Source organism: Prionailurus viverrinus, chromosome B2 (assembly GCF_022837055.1).
Source record: "Prionailurus viverrinus isolate Anna chromosome B2, UM_Priviv_1.0, whole genome shotgun sequence".
NCBI classification, from domain to species: Eukaryota; Metazoa; Chordata; class Mammalia; order Carnivora; family Felidae; genus Prionailurus; species Prionailurus viverrinus.
The window spans coordinates 29,493,260-29,513,161 of NC_062565.1; the positions used below are offsets into that span (position 1 = coordinate 29,493,260).

The 19,902-nt window shown below is 49.8% G+C and overlaps 2 protein-coding genes across 2 annotated transcripts; both read right to left on the reverse strand.

Moving 5' to 3' along the window:
* Nucleotides 1-237: 237 nt before the first annotated feature.
* CB2H6orf15 (chromosome B2 C6orf15 homolog) lies at nt 238-1,399 on the reverse strand. Its single transcript, XM_047860099.1, is given in 2 exon segments — nt 238-1,124; nt 1,330-1,399. Coding segments are annotated over 2 exon segments (957 nt in total).
* A 4,024-nt stretch (nt 1,400-5,423) lies between these two features.
* Nucleotides 5,424-9,158, reverse strand: CDSN (corneodesmosin). The gene is made up of 2 exons (XM_047860098.1): nt 9,074-9,158; nt 5,424-6,919 (listed from the first exon to the last, which is right to left on the reverse strand). Exons 1-2 carry the CDS (start codon nt 9,156-9,158, stop codon nt 5,424-5,426), a joined length of 1,581 nt encoding a protein of 526 aa, XP_047716054.1.
* Nucleotides 9,159-19,902: the final 10,744 nt, after the last annotated feature.

Consider the following 19,902-nt stretch of genomic DNA (forward strand, 5'->3'; position numbering starts at 1 on the left):
CTAGAAAGTGGGAATGGACAAAACTCACTTTACTTTGCACCCAGAAACAAAGACACAGTGAATGAGCAAATTTAGTAATTGCTTGTGTTTTATTGGAGATCAGCATTTGGGGAACAGGGGAGGCAGTGAAAAGTTGAGATGGTGCTAGAAAACACACTGGTTGAATCTTGATTTAGCTCATACTGCAAGGGGAGGGAGCAGGACTCCATTCTCTGATTTCCAACTTAGGATTTTCTCTTAACCCCACTGTGACCCAGGGTTTTGAGGACTGGGGAAGCCAGCTGGGATGTTCCAAGAAAAGCCAGTAGGATGGAGAACTCTGGGAGGAAACTGATTATTAATAACTGGGCGTAGATGAATATTCCCCCAGCTGCCTCCTGGATACCAGTTAAGATTTCCCCAGCTAGTACCTGGATACCGGTTAAGATTCCCCCAGCTAGTACTTGGGTATTGACTATTGATACCCCAGATTCCTACAAGGTGTGGCATGGGCCTTGTTCCCCATCCAGTTCCAGGACCTCCACCTCCCCAGGACACACCTGGATTTAGGGTTCCCCAGGGATGCCCAGGCAGCAGTGGCTGTTGAATCCTGTTAATAAGAGAAGGTGGGCATTGGGCAAGGATTTCTCTCTGGGCTCCCAGCACATTAGAATGGAGTGGCCATCTAGACTTAGAGTCCTGGTGGAGGTGTAGAGCCTCAGGTACTGGGCCTGTGGAGCGTGCAGAGGACCCTGCAGGCAAAAGACTTCTGCCCAGAGGGAGGGCAACAGCACCAGGAAGGAAAGACAGTTTTTCAGGCAGCACTTCCCCCACGTAATCCTCAGTGGCAGCAGCCCTCATCTGCCAACGATCCTCAGAGGGCCAGGGATCCATGGAGGGCAGCTCCTCAGTTGGGGGCCACCTCTGAACCCCAGAACCTCTTTCAGGTTGGGAGCCATCTGATGGAGAAGCATTGGGCTTCAGAGGAACACTTGTTAAATCATTTAGCCCAGGGTCTGGCTTTGGCTGAGGAAGTTCAGAGTTGGAGTGGCTGGTCAAGGAAGGTTGCTCAAGCAGAGGTAAGCTGGTTCCCAAGTCTTGGAGAACTTTCTTCTCCACTGCACCAATGCTTCAGGCAAAGAAGCCTGAGGAAAAGGGAAGAGGAGACAGCCAATGGACTGGATGTTTGGTTCCAATGCCTTCCATAATTCCCTGGTTCTCTTTGCTCCAAGCCCCTTCATTTTCCCCAGGGACCCAAGGGACCCTCCTGCCTTTACCCCTTCCCTCAATTCCAGCTCTGCTGGGGTCCCCAGTCTTCTCTGGTGCAAGGGTTGGGCACAGCCTCCATACCTGGGAAATGAAGACAGATCAGAAGAAGGAGGCCCAGAAGAGCCCTGCTCCCCACCATGCAGCCCTGCATCTTGTTCAGCTCTAACATTTCCCTCTGCACCAAGACAACCAGCCCTTTATGCTCTCAGTGGGGCAGAAACAAGCTGAGCCAGTGGTTGTGCAAATAATAAGTCTTCACATTCCACTCTCATTCCTAATGCAGTCTGTGGCAACAGGTGCCACTTGAATGTCCCAGGGAAGCTGGGTGTTTCCACTCCCAGATCCTTTCCTCAAGTTCCCCACCCCTTCCTGACCCAAGTGTCCTGGTTCACAGCTTATCACTGATTGCCAGTCCTACCCTGCCCTGGCTTCCTACACCAAGCATAGGAGGATCTTTGCCATTGGGGTCGCAGTATCTTCATTGCCTTCTCAGTAATAGAAACACTTGATTCTCTTCACTTTCTCTTTGGGATCCAGATCATTCTCTTCCAGCACCCCTTTCTCATGCATCCCTATAGCTCCTTTACCTTGACCCCAACCAACAGGAGTTGTGCAGTGCAGAAATGCCCCCCATCAGAGAGGCTACTCCTAGATGACACCTTGTATCTAAGGAAATAGATCCGGTTTCCATCCTTAAGAGATGATGGTGTATTGGGAGCACCTGAATGGCTCAGTCGGTTAAGCTTTTGAGGGTCCAACTTTGACTCAGGTCACGATCTCACCATTCGTGAGTTTGAGCCCCACATTGGGCTCTCTGCTGTCAGCACCCAGCCCACTTCAGATCCTCTGTCCCTCTCTCTCTCTGCCCCTCTGCTGCCTGTGATCTCTCTCAAAAATAAAATGAATGGGGGCACCTGGGTGTCTCAGTCGGTTAAGTGTCCAACTTTGGCTCAGGTCATGATCTCACAGATCATGGGTTTGAGCCCCACATCGAGCTCCATGCTGACAGCTCAGAGCCTGGAGCTTGCTTCAGATTCTGTGTCTCCCTCTCTCTCTGCCCCTCCCCTGCTTGCTTGGGCTCCATCTCTCAAAAAATAAATAAACATAAAAAATAAATTAATTTTAAAAATAAATAAACATTAAAAAAATAACAAAATAAAATAATATAAAATAAATAAATTTTTAAAAAGAGAGATGATGGTATATTAATTTCCTACCACTCCTGTAACAACCACAAACTTAACGGCTTTACAACAATACAAATTTATTATCTTACAATTTTGAAAATCAGAAGGCTGACATAGTTCACACTGGGTTAAAATCAAGGAGTCACCAGGGCTGTGTTCCTTTCTAGAGGCTCTAGGGGAGAATCCATTTCTTTGCATTTTCCAGCTTCTAGAGGCCACCTGCATTCCTTGGATTATGGTCCCCTTCCTCCATGTTCAAAGCCAAAAACAACAGGATCTTCTTACATTGCATCACTCTGACCTTTTCTTCTTCCCCCTTCCACATTTAAGGACGCTTATTGACCCACATTGACCCACCCAAATAATCCAGGATAATCTCTCTAAGGTCAGCTAAAAACCTTAATTATGTCTGCAACCTTAATTTCCCTTCACTATGTAACCTAACATATATACTCACAGGTTCTGGAGATGATGTGGGTATCTTTGGTGGTGCTGGGAAGGACACCATTCTGCCTACCACAGATGGTCAAATGGGTCCACAGAATATAAGAAATACTGAAAGGGAGTAGATATTCCCAACTAACAGTACAGGAGGATGTTTAAATGTTGTCAAATGGCCATGAATTGATAACTGAAGCTGGGTGGGACAAGCATAGGGTTTCATTAATTCTTTTGTCTACTCTTAAATATGTTGAAAATTTTACAATAAAAAGTGTTTAAATGCCTTCATTTTCTCTGTTGCTTCCAGGAGCACCTAGACTAGACTTCCCTGGTTACATGAAGTCTAAAATAAGCTGTTAGATTTTCCTTTTCCATCCTCATCCCCCGCCCCTGATGAATGGGAACTCCTCCTCAGAACTGGCCAGTGGGGGGCAGTGTCCTTTTTGAGTGACATCCAGCAGATTTGCAAAAGCCCTTGACCTTGACCACACCAGAGACTAGAGGAATCCTCACATCAGAGTCTGTACCCATCCTTCAATTGTGGTGCATGGAGCCTCTAAGGGCCTTGATGCCTTTCATTGGCTGCAGTCCAGGGCTAGATGCCAGGCCAAGTGTGACTCACCAGTGATGAAAGAAACAGGACTATTCTGCAGCCCTTCTCTGTCTTCAGCCAACCCTGCAGGTGGCTCAGCTGCCCCAGGTCATTTCTAATCAACGCAACACATTTCTGCTGACTGGGACTTGGAATTTCAATAATAGTCCTAAATTTGGGACCAGCTAACACTATCCAATAGGAGGGAATGAATTAGATCCTAGGGTTGGGAAAAATTCCTTTGTAGTCAGAGGTTCCAAGAGGTGGCTTGTGCTTTGTGGTGAGGCCCTTCCTAAAGGGACAAGCATAGCCTACTCTCCCCTCCTTGGGTTATAAGAACTTCCTTGGCCTCAGCCTCCTCCCTCTTCCCCCCCCCCAACCCTCACCTGCTGCTCCAGTCTCCAAAACACAGTTGTCTGGCCCTCACCACCCTCTGCTTTCTCTCTTTTCTCCCAAAGAGGCCACTTCCATTTTCCACTATAGTTCTCTGCCTTCTCACCTCCCATAGGTCTTACTCTAGAACTGCAGCAGAGGCAGCAAGAGTGTGGAGGTGGAGAGGACACTTGACTCTGTTCTACCATGGGCTGGGGCATTTTTATGTAGGCTAGTGAGTCATCATGCTTGGCTGTACTCCCTGTCATGCTCCCCTCCTCTCTGTCTTCTTTTACTCTCTCCACCTCCAGCTCCCAGAATAACGCCCACCTGGGCTCACACTCAGTCACCAGGAATCTGGTCTTGTTGTTGTATTCCAGCCTTCCCAAGGTCCCAAGTGCCCCCAGAAACCCGGAAACCAATGCTCAGACTCCCAGAGAGGATGGCATCTAGTAAGTGAGGCAAAATAATGGTGGAAAGAAGGAGTCTACATGGAGGGGGGATGGAGAATAATTAGGGCCCCATATAGGGAGAGGGGAAGACCCCAGGGTGAATGGGGAGTGGAAAGAGAATGGATTTCCTGGAGCAGTGAGAGAGGAAAGAAAAGGGAGGAAGGACTTTGGAGACCACCCTCTGCTTTCAGTTCAACAAATATTTATTGTTTTCCTCCTTTGTGGGAGGAGCTATAAAGTATAAGAGAAATACTGGTCTAACTTATGAGTGAAAATGGGGGACACGGGGATCTCTAGAAGCATAGGAGTGCATTCCTCAGGCCCTATGAGGGCCTAAAGGACTCCAAGAAGTCAAAAGTCTGCATCTAGTTCACACAGTTTATTGAGCCATCTGTCCAGGGTCCAGAGAGAGCAGGAAGCCTACTTCAGTCTCCAAGCATGTCCTTGTGTCTCCCTCACATAGGGAAGCATCTGAGCATTGAGGGAAATTACAGGCAGGAAGGGGGTCTAAGACGGAGATCTAGAGAGTCAAGGAGCATTGGGAACTCACAGAAGGTGTGATGAGCTCTATAGCGGAGGGTGACAGTGGAATTGGGAGTGTGAGAACCCCATGACATGGCATGTTGGTTGACCAGATGGCAAAGGGAGGTCAGTGAAAAGTGGTCATTGCTTTCAGGTAACAGTTTGTACTTACTATGCTTTATTTGGCAAATAAGGAGAGTGGGCATGACTTATTCAGGAACCAGAGTTACTCTGAGACATTTCAGGGGTTTCCCAGGCAAAAATCTGAATGGTAGGATTAGCTAATGGATTGTATTATCTGAAAGAAATGACAGAGGAAATTTTAGGGAGTGGTTATCTGGCAGGGAGGGCACTATAGTAAAGGGAATCTAAACAGTAGGAGAGAATGAGGAAATGGATTTGGAGTCTACAATTTGGGAAGATAAAGAAAAAAGAGGTGATAAGGGGCCTCTATCATATTGGAGCAATGGAGGAAATAGAACAGCTCTTTGGGAAGGAGGAGGGAAACTGAGCTAACCCAATGCCTGGGCCCCTGGACTTCTCCCAACTGAGAGATGGTGTTTGTGTATATACATGTATGCCCACACATGCACATATGCAAAGGACGACTTATGGACTGTCAAGTACCTCTCCTTGGGGTAAGAAAACTTCAGGGTCAGCTAGCTGGGGTCCCAGAGGCTTCACTTGGGCCAGGATGTCCCGGATGGATCGGCAGGGGATCTTTCCAGAGCTGCTGGAGCCACAGGGCTTGGCACCAGCTGAAGGATCAGGTTGGGGAGAACCATCGGGACCCCCACTCAATGTTGAGGAGGAGACAGAAATGCAAGGGTGACCAGAAGAGCTGGACTTGTTGCCACAGGGATGAAGGATGATTTTGCCACTGGATTGGGAGCTGGAGCTGCCACTAAAGGAGCCAGTGCCTGGTGGGGAGCAGGGCCCCTGTGAAACACCGCCACAGGGATGGAAGGATGAACTGCTGGAAACGCTAGAACTGCTGTGGACTCCAGAACTGGAGAGGGAGCAGGGCCCCTTAGAGCCAACACCACAAGGCTGAACCCCACCAGAGCCCACTGGCTGGAACACAATAGCCGAGGAAGCTCCTGATGGGTAGATGTTGGAACTAGAAGAGCTGTGGCTGGGGATGATGGGATTGCTGGAGAAGTATTTGCCCTCAGAGATGGGGGGCCCAGCTGCAAAGGAGGGGACCCCTGGAGAGCCTTTGACAGGATTATCTTTGGTGAAGTAGCCCACAGGGTAGATTTTGCCCCCACTGTACGTCATGCCTGGGACCAGATAACTGTCAGAGGAGCCACCCACCACCTCATAGCTGCCATAGGATTTGTCTACAGAGGTGATAGGGGGGCAGGGCTTGCCTGGAAGGCCACCACTGCTACAGGGGGAACCTTGAGCCAATCCAGGGCCACCAGAGCCATGCTGCTCCACCACCACCACCACTGGCCTTTGACCCCCTGACACGGAGTGGGAGCTGGAGATGTAGGAGCCTGAGTGTGAGACGATGGGCCCCCCACTGCAGGGAGAGTCGGAGACATCTGAACTACAAGGGCGTAAGTTAGAGTTGACTCTTTCGCCACCGCTACTGGATATCCAGGAAGTTTGGGAAACAGATGAGCTTGAGCCTTCTCCAGACTGGGAAGAGCTTATTAGTAAGCGGGAAGAATCACCACTGATTGGTAGAGCTGAGCCAGACCCTGGCTGGGAACTGCCGCTTCCCGACTGGGAGGAGCTGCTGCTGCTTCCTGATTGGGAGGAGCTGCTTCCCGACTGGGAGGAGCTGGATCCTGAGGAGTAGCTGATCTGGGAATACCCTGTTCCTGGCTTAAATAACGAAGATCCTGAAGAACCACCCTGGGCGACACTGGATCCGCTGGAGCCACCACTGGAAACACCAGAACCACTGGGGCCACCACCAGAGCTGCCACTGGAGCCACTGGAACCGGAAATGGAACTGCTGGAGCTGCTGGAGCCACTGTGGCCACTGAAGCTACTGGAACCACTCTTCCCAATGAGACAGGGGTCATTGGGGGAGGTGATACGCAAGTCCTTGCAGGGGTCTGAGAAGGTCCCGATGCTCTTAGCCAAGGTCCCTGAGGAGGAAGTAGTGGTTAGTAAGGGCCAGAGTGGCTTGGCTTGCCCCCTCAGCTTTCAAGCCCATCTGAGTCATCTGCTTCTGACTTCTTTCAAGCCCATCTGTCATCTTCTCTGGCTTCTCTGAGAGGAGCCCAGGGAGAGCTTGGGGTGGAAAAGGAAGAGAGAACTGGCTGTTGTCTGTAAAGGTAGGGCAGTTTCAGTGTTCTGGGAGGGGGCAGAGACAGAAGCCAAACATCTACCAGAGAAAAAGAAAATGAGACTCCAAAGCAGGAGGTATTAAAGAAAGATAAGAGAAACAGAGAAGTAACAGGAGCTAAAGGAAGGACCCCAGAGAGACAAAGCATGGGAGTGACAGAGACTCCTCAAGATGGGGCATAAGTCCTGAGGGAGAGAATCCCAGGTAAGATTGAGGGACCAAATGGAAAGAGAAGACAAGACAAACAACAACGGACTGGGAAGGAGAGGAAAAGTAACAAACGAGACTGAGAAAAGAGGAAGCCAGTGGCAGAGGGACTAAGGTAAGGGCTAAGGTACTTGAGGACTAAGATTCAGTCACCAGCCTCCTTGGGAGGGTCCAGGCTTGGATAAAGGGTTGGAGTTCTGTTCCCATCTCAACATTGCCCACGCCAGGAAATCTGGGTGGGGGCCAGAATGTGGGGGCACTCACTGTTGCTTCAGAACCTGCTGGTACAGCATGACAGGACACCGCACCCTGAGCCACCCTTGCTGTCCTGGCACAGCCCAGGGACACGAAGATGGAACCCTCCTCCCAGGCTCATGACCATTATCAGCTTCCTTCTCTCTCCACCCAGCTATCACACCATGCCTGCCTGCCCCCCAGTCTCCTGTCTTTACATCCCTGACAGATGTGAAACCACTTCTTTCTTTAACCAACCCTTTGTTTCTAACCCCAGGCTCACTTTACCCCCAGTCTTCCTCCACTCAGCTCCTAAAGGTCCCAAGCAGTGTGGGCAGAGTTTCATACTAGCGAGTGACTAAACCTCTCTGAGCTTTAGTTTATACATTTGGAGAGGTCAAATCTGTCCACCAACAACCAGTTTCTCCTCAGTCTGTGATGTCCCCATTCTCTCCTCAAAGAGAAGTTCTCTGTGTCCCCCTCCACACCAAATCCCAACTCTGCCTGCAGCCTCCCTCATTCAGCTGCACTAATCATGGAGAATTCGTGCTCTCCTTCTCTGCTCCACCAAGCCACATGGTCTGCTTTCCACCCACGGGGCCATGGGCAGCGTCACTGCAAATACCTGGTGGTCAACAGCAAAACCCCGGTTTGGATGGAGCCTGGCTTTACTGCTTTCTAATTTGTGATCTTGAGCCAGTCTCCTAAATTGGCCTAACCTCAGTGTCTTCAGGGGTACAATGGGAATAACAAATCTCTCATACAGTTCTTCCGATCAAAAGTGCTAATGTAGGGGTGCCTGGGTGGCTCATTCTGTTAAGTGTCCAACTCTTGATATTGACTCAGGCCACGATCTCACGGTTAGTGAGTCTAAGCCCCACGCTGTCAGCAAAGAGCCTGCTTGGGATGCTCTCACTCCCTCTCTCTCTCTGCCCCTCCCTTGTTCACTTTCTGTCTCTCTCTGTCTCTCTCAAAATAAATAAATAAGCTTTTTTTATAAAAGTGCTAATGTAAAGTGTTGGAATAGTGTCTGGCACATGAAGAGCATTCTATAAATGGTAACAAGTATTACTATTAAATATACAGTCTTCATCTTCTAGTGTTCTAATAATTGATAATAGTAATAACAACAATGACCAACATTTATACAACCCAACCCTCTAGAATTTCCAAAGCACTTACATACATACATTATTTAATTTGAGACTCAGAGAAACTAGAGCTAAGTGTTATCATTAACCCTGTTTTAGAGTCTCAGAAACTGTGGCTCAGAAAATTTACGTAACTTACCTGGAGTGACAAAGCAGTGAGGAGCAGTCCCCAGACTGAAGCATCAGATTCCAGAGTCCCTGCCCTTCCCCCTTGCCAGGTCTTCCCCCGGTTTCTCCCTGGATGGTGCTTCCTCCCACCTCCCACCACTGGATCCCTCCAGTCTCCTCTGACCTGGTGTCTGCATCCTTCCTCTGCTACCTCTCCCTGCTTTCCTTCACTCCCAGGGTCCCCAACCTCCTACCTGGCAGGAGGAGACCAGCCAGCAGCAATGCCATCATTCCTTGCCCTCCCACACGCCCCATCTGGGGTGCCCGCGAGGAGCCCATCTTGGACTGTGCAGCCTTCTGACAGCAACTCGTGGACAGCCCAGGGCCTTTATGCCAGGGCTGGACATTCTCTGGGCAGGAGTCACTGTGGGTAGGGGTGGGGAAGTGGAGGGGCAGGTGCCCGGGGCAACTTGGTGTGGTTGGGAGGAGCTGAAGTAATCGGTTGGGGCATCTGCCTACTCAGCGGCAGAGGTGGCTTCAGTGTGGGGTACCTGTGGCCACGGAGCCCTTAATGATTCCTGCCACCTGACCAGCCTACCCATGTTCCTCATTGCCTAACCTGGAACTGGGGGCTCTACCCACTCAGGTGGCCACTCTCACTACAGGACCCAGTCACCTGGCTCCTTCGCTCTCCTGCCTGCCCTGGTGTTGGCCTGTCCCACTCCTTCCATGCACAGACATGGACCTTTCTACTTTCCTGTCCACAACAGAGTGCCTGCTCTGGTCCCACACCCCACCACATGGTTAACCCCACCTGGTTTCCCCTCCACAGCCTCTGAATCTGTCCCTTTCCTTGGGATCCATCACTCCGCCTCCACTTTCCACACTGCATCCCCAGTACCCCCTCCTTCCCACCTTGTTGTCATTGTCCAAGTTCCATGCCTGCCACACCTATTACGTGTTCCATCAATGAATTGAGCCTTTTCCCTCTTAACTAGGAATCTGCACTCTAAGCACCAGCTCTCTGATCTCTCCCTTCTGGGGGTGCTCCTGGGATAGTACGAAGAGTGCTGGTTGCAAGGGCCTCAGCCTGAGGAGAGGCCTGGGCTGGGAACCACTGTCATAGCTAGGTCTGAAGTTACTCACAGGCCACTCATGGCCTCTCCCCCACAGCTGGTGACCCTGACTTCAGTGGGTGAGCCATAGGCTAATGAGACTAATTGGGAAGGTGGTGGCCCTGCAGACCATCAGCTGGCTCCCTGGCCTGGATGAGTGAACAGAAAACAGCCAGCTCCTGTCTGAGGTGGATAAGGGAGGGCTAGGCAGATGTCAGGATCCCTGAAGGATGAAAGGCAGGACTGGCAGATCAGAGCCTTGAGTTCAGCAAGAAGGGGGACAGGTCATCCTCCATCACATTCCTCTCCCTCCTGCTTTGGTCCTGGCCCCACCCCAGCCAATTAATTGCTCACTAGTATTGCCCAGAGTATCAGTATCGGAGGGAGAGGCCTGGGAGTCAGGTCAAGGTGCCTCTCCTCCTCCCCCACCCTGCTCCCCTCACCTAGACTCTCATCTCCGTACTTCCCTAGTCTCCTCACAAAAGCAGTCTATGTCCAAGCCCTTGGCTGCCCTCTCCCATTCCCTCTTTCCTGCCCCGCCTTTAATTCCAGCACAGTGCTATCCATAGGACTTTCTTTGGTGATGGGAATGTTCTGTACCTGCCAAGTACGGTAGCCACTAGCTACATGTGGCTATGAAACATTTAAAATGGGGTTAGTATAGGGAGACTGGGTGGTTCAGTGGGTTGAACGTCCAACTTCAGTTCAGGTCATGATCTCATGGTTTGTGAGTTCAAGCCCCACGTTGGGCTCTGTGCTGATAGTTCAGAGCCTGGACCCTGCTTCAAATTCTGTGTCTGCCTCTCCCCGACTCACACTCTGTCTCTCTCTGTCTCTCAAAAATGAATAAAATGTTAAAAAAAATTAAAATGCTGAGGCGCCTGGGCGGCGCAGTCGGTTAAGCGTCCGACTTCAGCCAGGTCACGATCTCGCGGTCCGGGAGTTCGAGCCCCGTGTCAGGCTCTGGGCTGATGGCTCAGAGCCTGGAGCCTGTTTCCGATTCTGTGTCTCCCTCTCTCTCTGCCCCTCCCCCGTTCATGCTCTGTCTCTCTCTGTCCCAAAAATAAATAAAAACGTTGAAAAAAAAAATTTTTTTTTAATTAAAATGGGGCTAGTATAACCAACCTAAGGAACTGAATTTTTAATTTTACTTAATTTTAATTTAAGTGCAAATAGCCATGTGCAGTTAGTGGCTACCATCTAGTCTAGTCCTTGACCTTGTCAGCATTCAAGATAGGAGTGGGAAGGAAGAGGGGCCTGGAGCTATCGCAGCAAGAGGAGATAATGGTACAGTGTCCCCTGAAGAGGGCTGACGCAATGGGAGGAAAAAAAAAACAAAACACTGGCTTTAGACTCTGGATGACCTGAGTTCAAGTCCCAGCTAACTTCTGGCTTTAGGCAACTGTCCAAACCTTTCTGAACTTCAACATCCTCCTCTGTCAAATGGGGATATTTTAAGTCATCCTACCTTGCAGGGGGTTTGTGAGGATCAAATGGGAAATTATCAGACAGATTAAAGGGGACTAAGGGCGCAGCCCCCCTGGTGCAGGCTTATCACGTGAAGCCCGGCAATGTCCTGTCTGTGTCCCACACTGGGACACAGCAAGTAGGATGCACAGTCCCAGGCTCTCCCTTTGGAGTCTCCAGTCTGGCTGACCTTAGGAGACCTACAGCCTCCTTGCCCCTCTGCCCCTACAGAGCAGTGACCTGCGTGTGTCTGTCCCAGCCACATCTGTTCCCTCCCTGGACTCCTGGCCCCACTGGAGCCCATCTCCCTGAGGAGGAGGGGAAGGAGGGAGGGGTGCCGGGAGCAGGGAGGGAGTGCCCGAAAGAAGAGGTGTGTGGAGCCTTGTGGGTGAGGAGGAGGGGAGGAACTACAAGGCCTGTGGGATATTCTTTTTCAGAACAAACAGAGGTGGCAACGTCTGTCCTGTTTTCTTCCTCTCATTCCTCCTGGATGCTGTCAGCCTCCGCCAGGAGAGCCAGGGCTGGAGGAGGCACAGTCTCTCTCTCTCTCTCTCTCTCTCTCTCTCTCTCTGCCTCTGTCTGGATCTCCAGCCACCCACACAGCCTGGTGTTCAGCCTCAGAGCCCTCCTCTCACTGTCCCCCTGTCTGCTGTATCCACCCCTTTCCACCCAATCCCATCACCACATCTGCCCACTTGTGGGCCCTCCCAGCTCCTCTCCACTCTCTCTTTTCTTACTGGAATCCTATCTGCTCTGCTGTTTTACTATGCTATGTCCCTGGGACTCATTATTAACCCTTCTCTCATCTCAGACAGTGAAAATCTGAAGCTAATGGGCCTGAGGAGGGCAGGGAAGGGACACTGGCTGAGTGCCTGCCCAGCCCAGGGCCACCTTGAGGGACACTCACCAATTAGACAATGCCCTTGGAGGGGCAGGTGGGTCTGCTGTGTTCCCCAGCAGCAAGTGTCCTGCCCAACAGGTGGACTGGGTGAGACAGCACTGGTGGTCTAGGGCAACCCCCCACACACCAGAGAAAATAAAACTTAAAGCATGTGCCTTCCAAGGACAAGAGATTGGGAGTTCTTGCCCCACATTTATGAAGAAGGCAAGTTGTGTCCACTCTAGGCTGCCCTGGGCTTCTCTTTGCTGTTGCATTCTGCACTGGGCACTGGGCATTCTGCACTGGGCACTGGTTCAGCATGCTCGTCCTACACTGTGCTTTGGAAGTTGCAACAAGGAGGAAGATGAATTGCCCTTGTCCTTGAGGAGCTGAAGTCCAGCTGGGGACAGCCTAGAAAGAATGCTGACATGGAGAAAAGGGACAGGCACTTGGCTTTGAGGAGGCAGCAGGATATTCCCTGGGCTTTGGGGAAGATAAGCAGGGAAGGGAGCAGGCAGCTCAGACTCAGGGCCCTGGTGGTGCTGAGAGTATATTTAGAACAAATAAGTAGCTAGGGAAGTATAAACAGAGGAAGAAAGAGATGGAGAAAACAGAAAGGCTGTTTGGACCAGCATCAGAGACAATCTATAACATCAGGCTAAGGTAGGAATGTGGTATGTGCAGGAGGATGCAGGGAACTGAAGGTTCTGAGTGGGGGGTCAGCATAGTCAGAAAGGAGGCTTGGGGAGTAGAGAAGAACCATTTCCTCTGTCCCAGGTCCCCCACGAATGTGCTGGTGCTTAATCCTTACACTAGCCCTGCAGAGTAAGAGTTCTTTCTCCCCCATTTCACAGATGGGGAAACTGAATTTAAACTAGTTGCTCAAGGGGCGCCTGAGTGGCTCAGTCAGTTAAGTGTCCAACTCTTGATTTCATCTCAGGTCACAATCTCATGGTTGGTGAATTCAAGCCCCTCATCGGGCTCTGTGCTGACAGCACGGAGCCTGCTTGGGATTCTCTCTCTCCCTTTCTCTTTGCCCCTCCCCTGCTCATGCCCTCTCTCTGTCTCTCTGTCTCTCTCAAAATAAACAAACTTAAAAAATAAAAATTAATTAATTAATTAATTAGTTGTTCAAACCAGCTGGTAACTAGAAAAAGAGTTTGGAAAGGATGCAAACCTGCCTATTGGACTCCAGAGCCCATGTGGGTACCATCACTCAACTGACACCAGGCCATAAATTAATGGCAGTGGTCCATGGACAGACTTCAGAGGTTCCTTAAGCCCTGTATGGGTATATGCAACATTCCTTGTGTGATATCAAAGTCTCAAAAGTTAAGAGGTCCTAAGTGAGAAAGTCAATAGCACATGCTGTCCCTCCCACTCAATCTTTTCTCCTCTGCTTTTTACCATGGCCCTCAAAGATGGGACTGAAGTTCTAGAACGAGCGTTCCATGCAGGGGTGTCTGGCAGACCTAGGGCTACTGCTTGAGAGAAAGAACAAGGGAGTGAAAACACAGGAAGGGAAGAAGCCCAAAAGATGAGCTTGTTTTGTTGGGGGGAAAGGGGAAGAGGCCACTCTGCACCTCAGGCCCTGAGGGCTCCTTCCCTCTCTGAGCCTCTGTGCTCTGCTCCAGCCATAGGCCCTTTCTTCTCCTCCTCTCTCTTCCTCTGTTGCCCTTGCTCTGCCTGTGGTGGGCTCCTCTCTCCAGCAGTCACGCCCCCCCCCCAACAGATGGCAAGCTGACACTCCCTGCCCACTCCCAGTAGGGTCTCCCTGAGTTGTTTCCCTGTAGTGGGATGTGGGGATGGGTGCCCTGTGTCATTCATACTCTCCCCCTGGTCTCTCTCATGACGTAGGTCATGGGTCCAGGAAGGAAAGGATGAATTTGTACATGGGAGATCCGACCTGGTCTGTGCCCTCTTCAGCCCCAGTGTGCCCATGACTGCCTAAACTTCATTCAGTTGTAGTCTCTGTTCTCTGCCTGCCTCTGTAGTTTCTTCCCTGCAGTAGATGTTCAAGCACAGAATCCACATTCCATGGATTCCATTGCCCTCAGATAGAGTCTGTGGCACATTACCTATGCAGCCCCACACAGCCTCAAAATGCAACAGAAACCATTGGCCCTGGACTGTGGACTCCAGGACAAATGGGCAGAGCATATGCCTGCTCGCTGAATTTCAAGCACTTACCTGTGGTAAGCACGTGGTGATCCTTCCCTTTCTACCTTACTCTGAAATACATCTTCCAATCTGGCTTCAGTGCCCTCCACCCCTCCCAACCGCATCGTGCAAAGCCCAGTATAGGTGCCAGGTGATAAACAACAGTGGCTAAGGCCTTGCCTCCAGGAGCACTCGGTCTAGCCAGGCAAGGAGCAGGAGACACATGGACTTGGCTCTGACACAGAACTACTTACCTGTGTTCTCTTGTGGGCCTATCTGTCCCACCCTCATTCCTCATGGATGACTGTCTCCCCTGAGCCACTCTTCTCTCCACTGGATGATCTCTTTTCTCTGAGGGATGCAGCACACTTCCATTAAAAAACAGCAGAGCTCACGTGGCCACGCTGAGGAAGTCTTGGGATTTCCCCCTGCACAAGGCATTAATCTGAAGCCAGGAGTGGAGTAAGACAGGGCTGTGTACTTTAAAAATCCCTTAGGTGATTCTTGTTGGGAATCCCACCCAGCCCTTAGCTAAGATCACTGCTCTGAGGAGCAGTCTATACCCCATCAAGATATATTCTGCTCCCTCAAAACATATCCAGTGGTGTGGTCTATACCCAGCTCTGCCTTCCCTCCTTCTCCATCAGCTCCCAGTCCACCCATCTCTTCTGTAGGACAGACCTCCTGGAATTTGGCCTGGTGAGCCTCCACTTGTGCTCTTCCCATCTGTCCTCACCATCTTAGCAGCCCTTCTGGTACCTTCCAAGGGACCCAGGGCACCACAGCTGGGACATGGGAATGAGGACTGGAGCCATAGCCAGGGACATCCTCAGGCAGTGAGTCCTGAAGAGGAAGAATTCAGCAGGTGGGAGCTCTGCCCACCACGCTCTCTGCTCCCCCTTCTTGCCCTTCCCCACTGCCTGCAAGCCATAGGAAGTCAGCTGAGTGTGGGTCATGCTCCCCAGGCCCAACACCTCATCGCTAGGTTTAGGTCACATCTGATTTAGCCACCACCCCTCTTGTCTTGTGAGGAGGTGACTACAGAGGCTGTGATTAGCTCTCAGAGTAACAATAATATTTGTCTTCTTCTCTGTTCTATGGAGTGACTGCTAGGGACACCAGTTCTCATTGTTTGCTCGTTATGCTCACCTTTAAAACAGTCATTCTTTCCACTGTGGTTATTAATGCTTTTTATTGTCATTGGTCACCCAGAATTAGAGACCCGGCTCCCTCCCCAGTCCAGAGGACAGAACCAGGGAGGGCGGGTGAGAGGAGGGCCAGGGTGCAATCTGAAGAAGCTTTCGGGAGCAGCTGGAAGGACTCGTGCCAGGAGGGACTTCTAGGCCAGGTGTGGCTCTCAGAGCTGCTGAGGGTGTATCAGGTGGGCCCATCTTCTCTGGCCTAAATCCCTCTGGCTGGGAGCTCCTCTCAGGCAGGAAGCTTCTCCTGTCCCCAGTGTGTCCCTGGCACCTGATGCATCATGTACACACAAAGGTGACCAGAAAAGACAGAATTCTATGGCAGAGGCTGGCATCCCTAGTCCAGCTGCGTTCTCCTGGACCCCAGGCTAGAACCAGGGAAGAACACTGACTCTTCAGCAGTGTGTAACAGATCACCACAGTCATCTACACATGCTGGATTGACCTTGATTCTCCCAGTGACTCTAGGAGACAGAAATGATCATTTGTCCTTTGGGGCCACAGACACAAGTTCAGGGAGTTAAGGCGATGCCTACCCCCAGTAGCTGGGGACTTTACCTGCAGTCCTGATGCTATATTCGGCACACAGCACTAAGCTGGTTTTTCCTCTTCTTCCTGGGTATTCCCATGGCCTGACTCACTCCCTCATTTTATTCACTTCTTGTCACCTGCTGTTTCCTCAGAGACCCTTTCTGACTTTTCTATTTAAAATCATATCCTAAGTCCACATATGGACCACCACTCTCCATTTCCTTCCTCTGCCTTAATTTTCTTTAGAGCACTTATCACACGTGTTACCTTATTAGACATGTCCTGTATACATCTTGGGTATTGCTCACTCCCCCCACTAGAAAGTAAGCCCCATGAGGACAGGGCCCTCCTCTATTTGACTCACCACTGTATTCATAGCCCTAGAGCACTGCCTGGCTTATGGAAGGAACTCAACACATAATGAGAGAGACAATAAATAATAATGAATATGCTTGGCCACTTGCCCAAGCAGCCTATGCCTGAATTTTCCTGAGGGCCCCAGAGCTGCCTCATCTCATCTCAAGTTCCTGAATCACCTTAGAGGGGTCACCTTGGTGACCAAGAGGGCACTAGTGGGGCCTGACTGAGGCCTGAAGAGTGGATGATGTTAGAGGCAAAGAGCAAGGACGACTCTGGAGGGAAACACCTTGGAGGAGCCTCTAGGCCGCCCTCTGGTGGAGGAGCATAGAATACCCACACATAGGAATTAGGCTGTCTGCACTGGGTGGAAATTTAGAAATTAAGAAATTGCCTAAAGTCACATCCCAAGGTCATACAGAGAATAGATAACAGAGTAGGGACAAATATCTGGATCACAGTCTGATGCTGTCACCACTATGCTATCCTGTCTTCCCCATCACAGGAGTTGAGATTAAGCTGCCAAAAGGAAGGCTAAGGATATTTGAGGATATGGGGGCGGGGCGGGGAGGGGGGGGGAGGTGAATAGCTTGGAAGGTGGATTTGGTTAAATTCAACAAGTTTTTTGAGCTAGCACTGGGCACCCAGTGGGGCACTTAATTGAAGATTAGAGGGAGAAAATATACAGTAAGAGAGCTTAAATTTATACCAAAGCAAGTTTTCAAACGTATTTGAAACAAGAAATTAGCAGAGGAGTTAGGAATTCCCCTCTTCAGGGGAATGCCCCTCTGTGGTTTAACTTTTATCACATTTTATTGCCATGATTGACATGTTTGTTTCTTCCCCGGACAGAGCTCCTTAAGGGCAGGGAGGACTGAAACTGCTTCCTGGGATTGTTACCATGGCCTAGCACCCCACGCAGTGGATGCTCAATAAACGATTGTCATTTGGGCAAATGGATGAACAAATGAGTGGTTTGGAGTTTCCCAGCCCAGAGATCTTCAAAGAAGAGCAGACAACCATCTCTTCTGTCTAGTCCAAAGACATCACTGGCCTGCCCAAAGGCTGAGGGCTGTGCCTGATGCCTTCCCAAGTTAACTCAGCTTCTATAATTAGAGTATACCATGATACAAGTTCTAGATTCTTTTCTTTCATTGACCAAGCATTTATGGACTGCCTACCAGTCCAAGGTACTGAGCTATTGTTCTCTAAATCCATGATCCTATTGTATTATTTGATTCTATGACTCCTTGTTGACATAAGATGCAATACTGTCCCCACTGCATTCACTCCTAGCTGAGGTCAGCCAAAGTAGATGGGAAGAAGCAGTGAATGGATAAGCTGGCACAATGGGTTCCCCTGTGTTAATGCTCCATACCCTCCAGTCCCACTCAGTCTCCTTTCCAACTGATAAACACACCAAGTTTGGGTGTCAATACCTGCTGCCTATTAATAGGTATTAAAATCTCCAATTACCTCATGCCTCCCCCTTTTCCCTCCCACTCACCCACCTATTGTGTCAAACGGGGAAGAACTGGTTTGGAGCAAGCAGTCCTGCATCATCTTGACTTTGGCACTTGGGTGATGTCTTAGATGAATTACCTCTCTCAGAGTAGTTTCCTCATCTGTGAAGCAGGGCTAATAATTTGCCTTATTGAATACCTTCTGGGTCATGTACTAGGAAAGAAGGCATACAAACACAGACAAGGCACGGTCTCTGCCCTCAAGAAACTCATACTTTACAAGGGGAGGAAGACATGAAAACCATAATAATGTGGAAATTAAATAAGACAGCATGATATAGAGTCCTAGACACCTGCCTGGGCTACACCAAGGACTTTTCCCTCACTTTCTCTCTCCTTTAAGAATTATTTTCTTGGGACTCCTGGATGGCTCATTTGGTTGAGCAACTAACTCTGGATTTTGGCTCAGGTTCTCACAGTTCATGAGTTTGAGCTCCGCACTGACAGTGCAGAGCCTACTTGGGATTCTCTCTCTCCCTCTCTCTCTCTGTTCCTTCCTTGCTTGTGTGCTCTCTCTCTCTCTCTCTCAAAATAAATAAATTAAGTTAAAAAAAAATTTTTTTAATTATTTTCTCTTTCTTTTCCCAACGAACTTCATCTGGCTTGGGGGGTTGCTACTGGTCAGTTTGAGGGTTCTAGACTGCTTCCCTTCCATCCCATATAACCCTGCCACAGCACACCCAGTCATGCATGTGAGCCTCCCCACCACTGGACACAATTCTATCGGAGGAAAAACACTTTAAACATGATTCATTATTTATTTATTTATTTATTTATTTATTTTGAGAGAGAGAGAGAGAGAGTGTGTGTGTGTATGTGTGTGTGTGTGCAGAGAGAGAGAGGGAGAGAGAGAATCAATCCTAAGCAGGCTTCACGCTGTCAGTACAAAGCCATACGTGGGGCTGGAACCCATGAACTGTGACATCATGACCTGAATCAAAATAAAGAGTCGGACGCTTAACCAGCTGAACCACCCAGGTGCCCCAGAGGAGAAACACTTTCAGATATAAACTCCCAAGCCTGGCTTCCCTATTTCCCCCCCACCTACCTGTCCAGCCATAACCCCCTCTTTTCCAGGTGCTAAGCCCTTCAGTCTAACCATTTCAGTCTACTCCCTGTTGCCCAAGCTTGCCATTTATTAATGAATTCGGCCATTCATGAAACATGTATGCAATGGTTAATTTTATGTGTCAGCTTGACTGGGCTAAGGGATGCCCAGATAGCTGGTAAAACGTTGTTCCTGGCTGCATCTGTGAGAGTGTTTCTTGGAAGAGATTAGCATGGGAATGTTGAACTAAGGGAAGAAACTTGCTGCCGCCAGTGTGGGTGGGCATCATCCATTCTGTGAGGCCTGAATGTAAGAAACAGGAAGAGGGGTGAATTTGCTCCTTGTTTGAGCTGGCATCTCCATCTTCTCCTGTCCTTGGACATCATCAGCACTCCTGGTTCTCAGGCCTTTGGAATTACTCCACTGGCTTTCCTGGTTTTCCCACTTGTAGATGGCAGACTGTGGGAATTCTCAAGCCTCCACAATCTTGAGCCAATTCCTATAATAAACCTCCATATATACTCTATTGGTTCTGTTTCTCTGGGGAACCCTAATATAACCTATTAAGTGTCCATGAAGACCTAGGCACTATATTCAGTGTCAGGGCTACACAGGTAATAAATAAAGGGATGGGGAAATATAGTGGTTAAAATCAGAGACATTGGAGGGGCACCTGGGTGGCTCAGTCGGTTGGGCACCAGACTCTTGATCTTGGCTCGGGTCATGATCTCAGTTTATGGGTTTGAGCCTTCCCCCACATTGGACTCTGCGCTGACAGTGTGGAGCCTGCTTGGGATTCTCTC

Bases quoted from the DNA above. Each gene is read 5' to 3' on its own strand.
- CDSN (XM_047860098.1), bottom strand. From the start codon at position 9,158: ATGGGCTCCTCGCGGGCACCCCAGATGGGGCGTGTGGGAGGGCAAGGA. The intron at 6,920-9,073 runs GTAGGAGGTTGG...CTTCCTCCTCAG, and splicing joins GGCTGGTCTCCTCCTGCCAG to GGACCTTGGCTAAGAGCATC.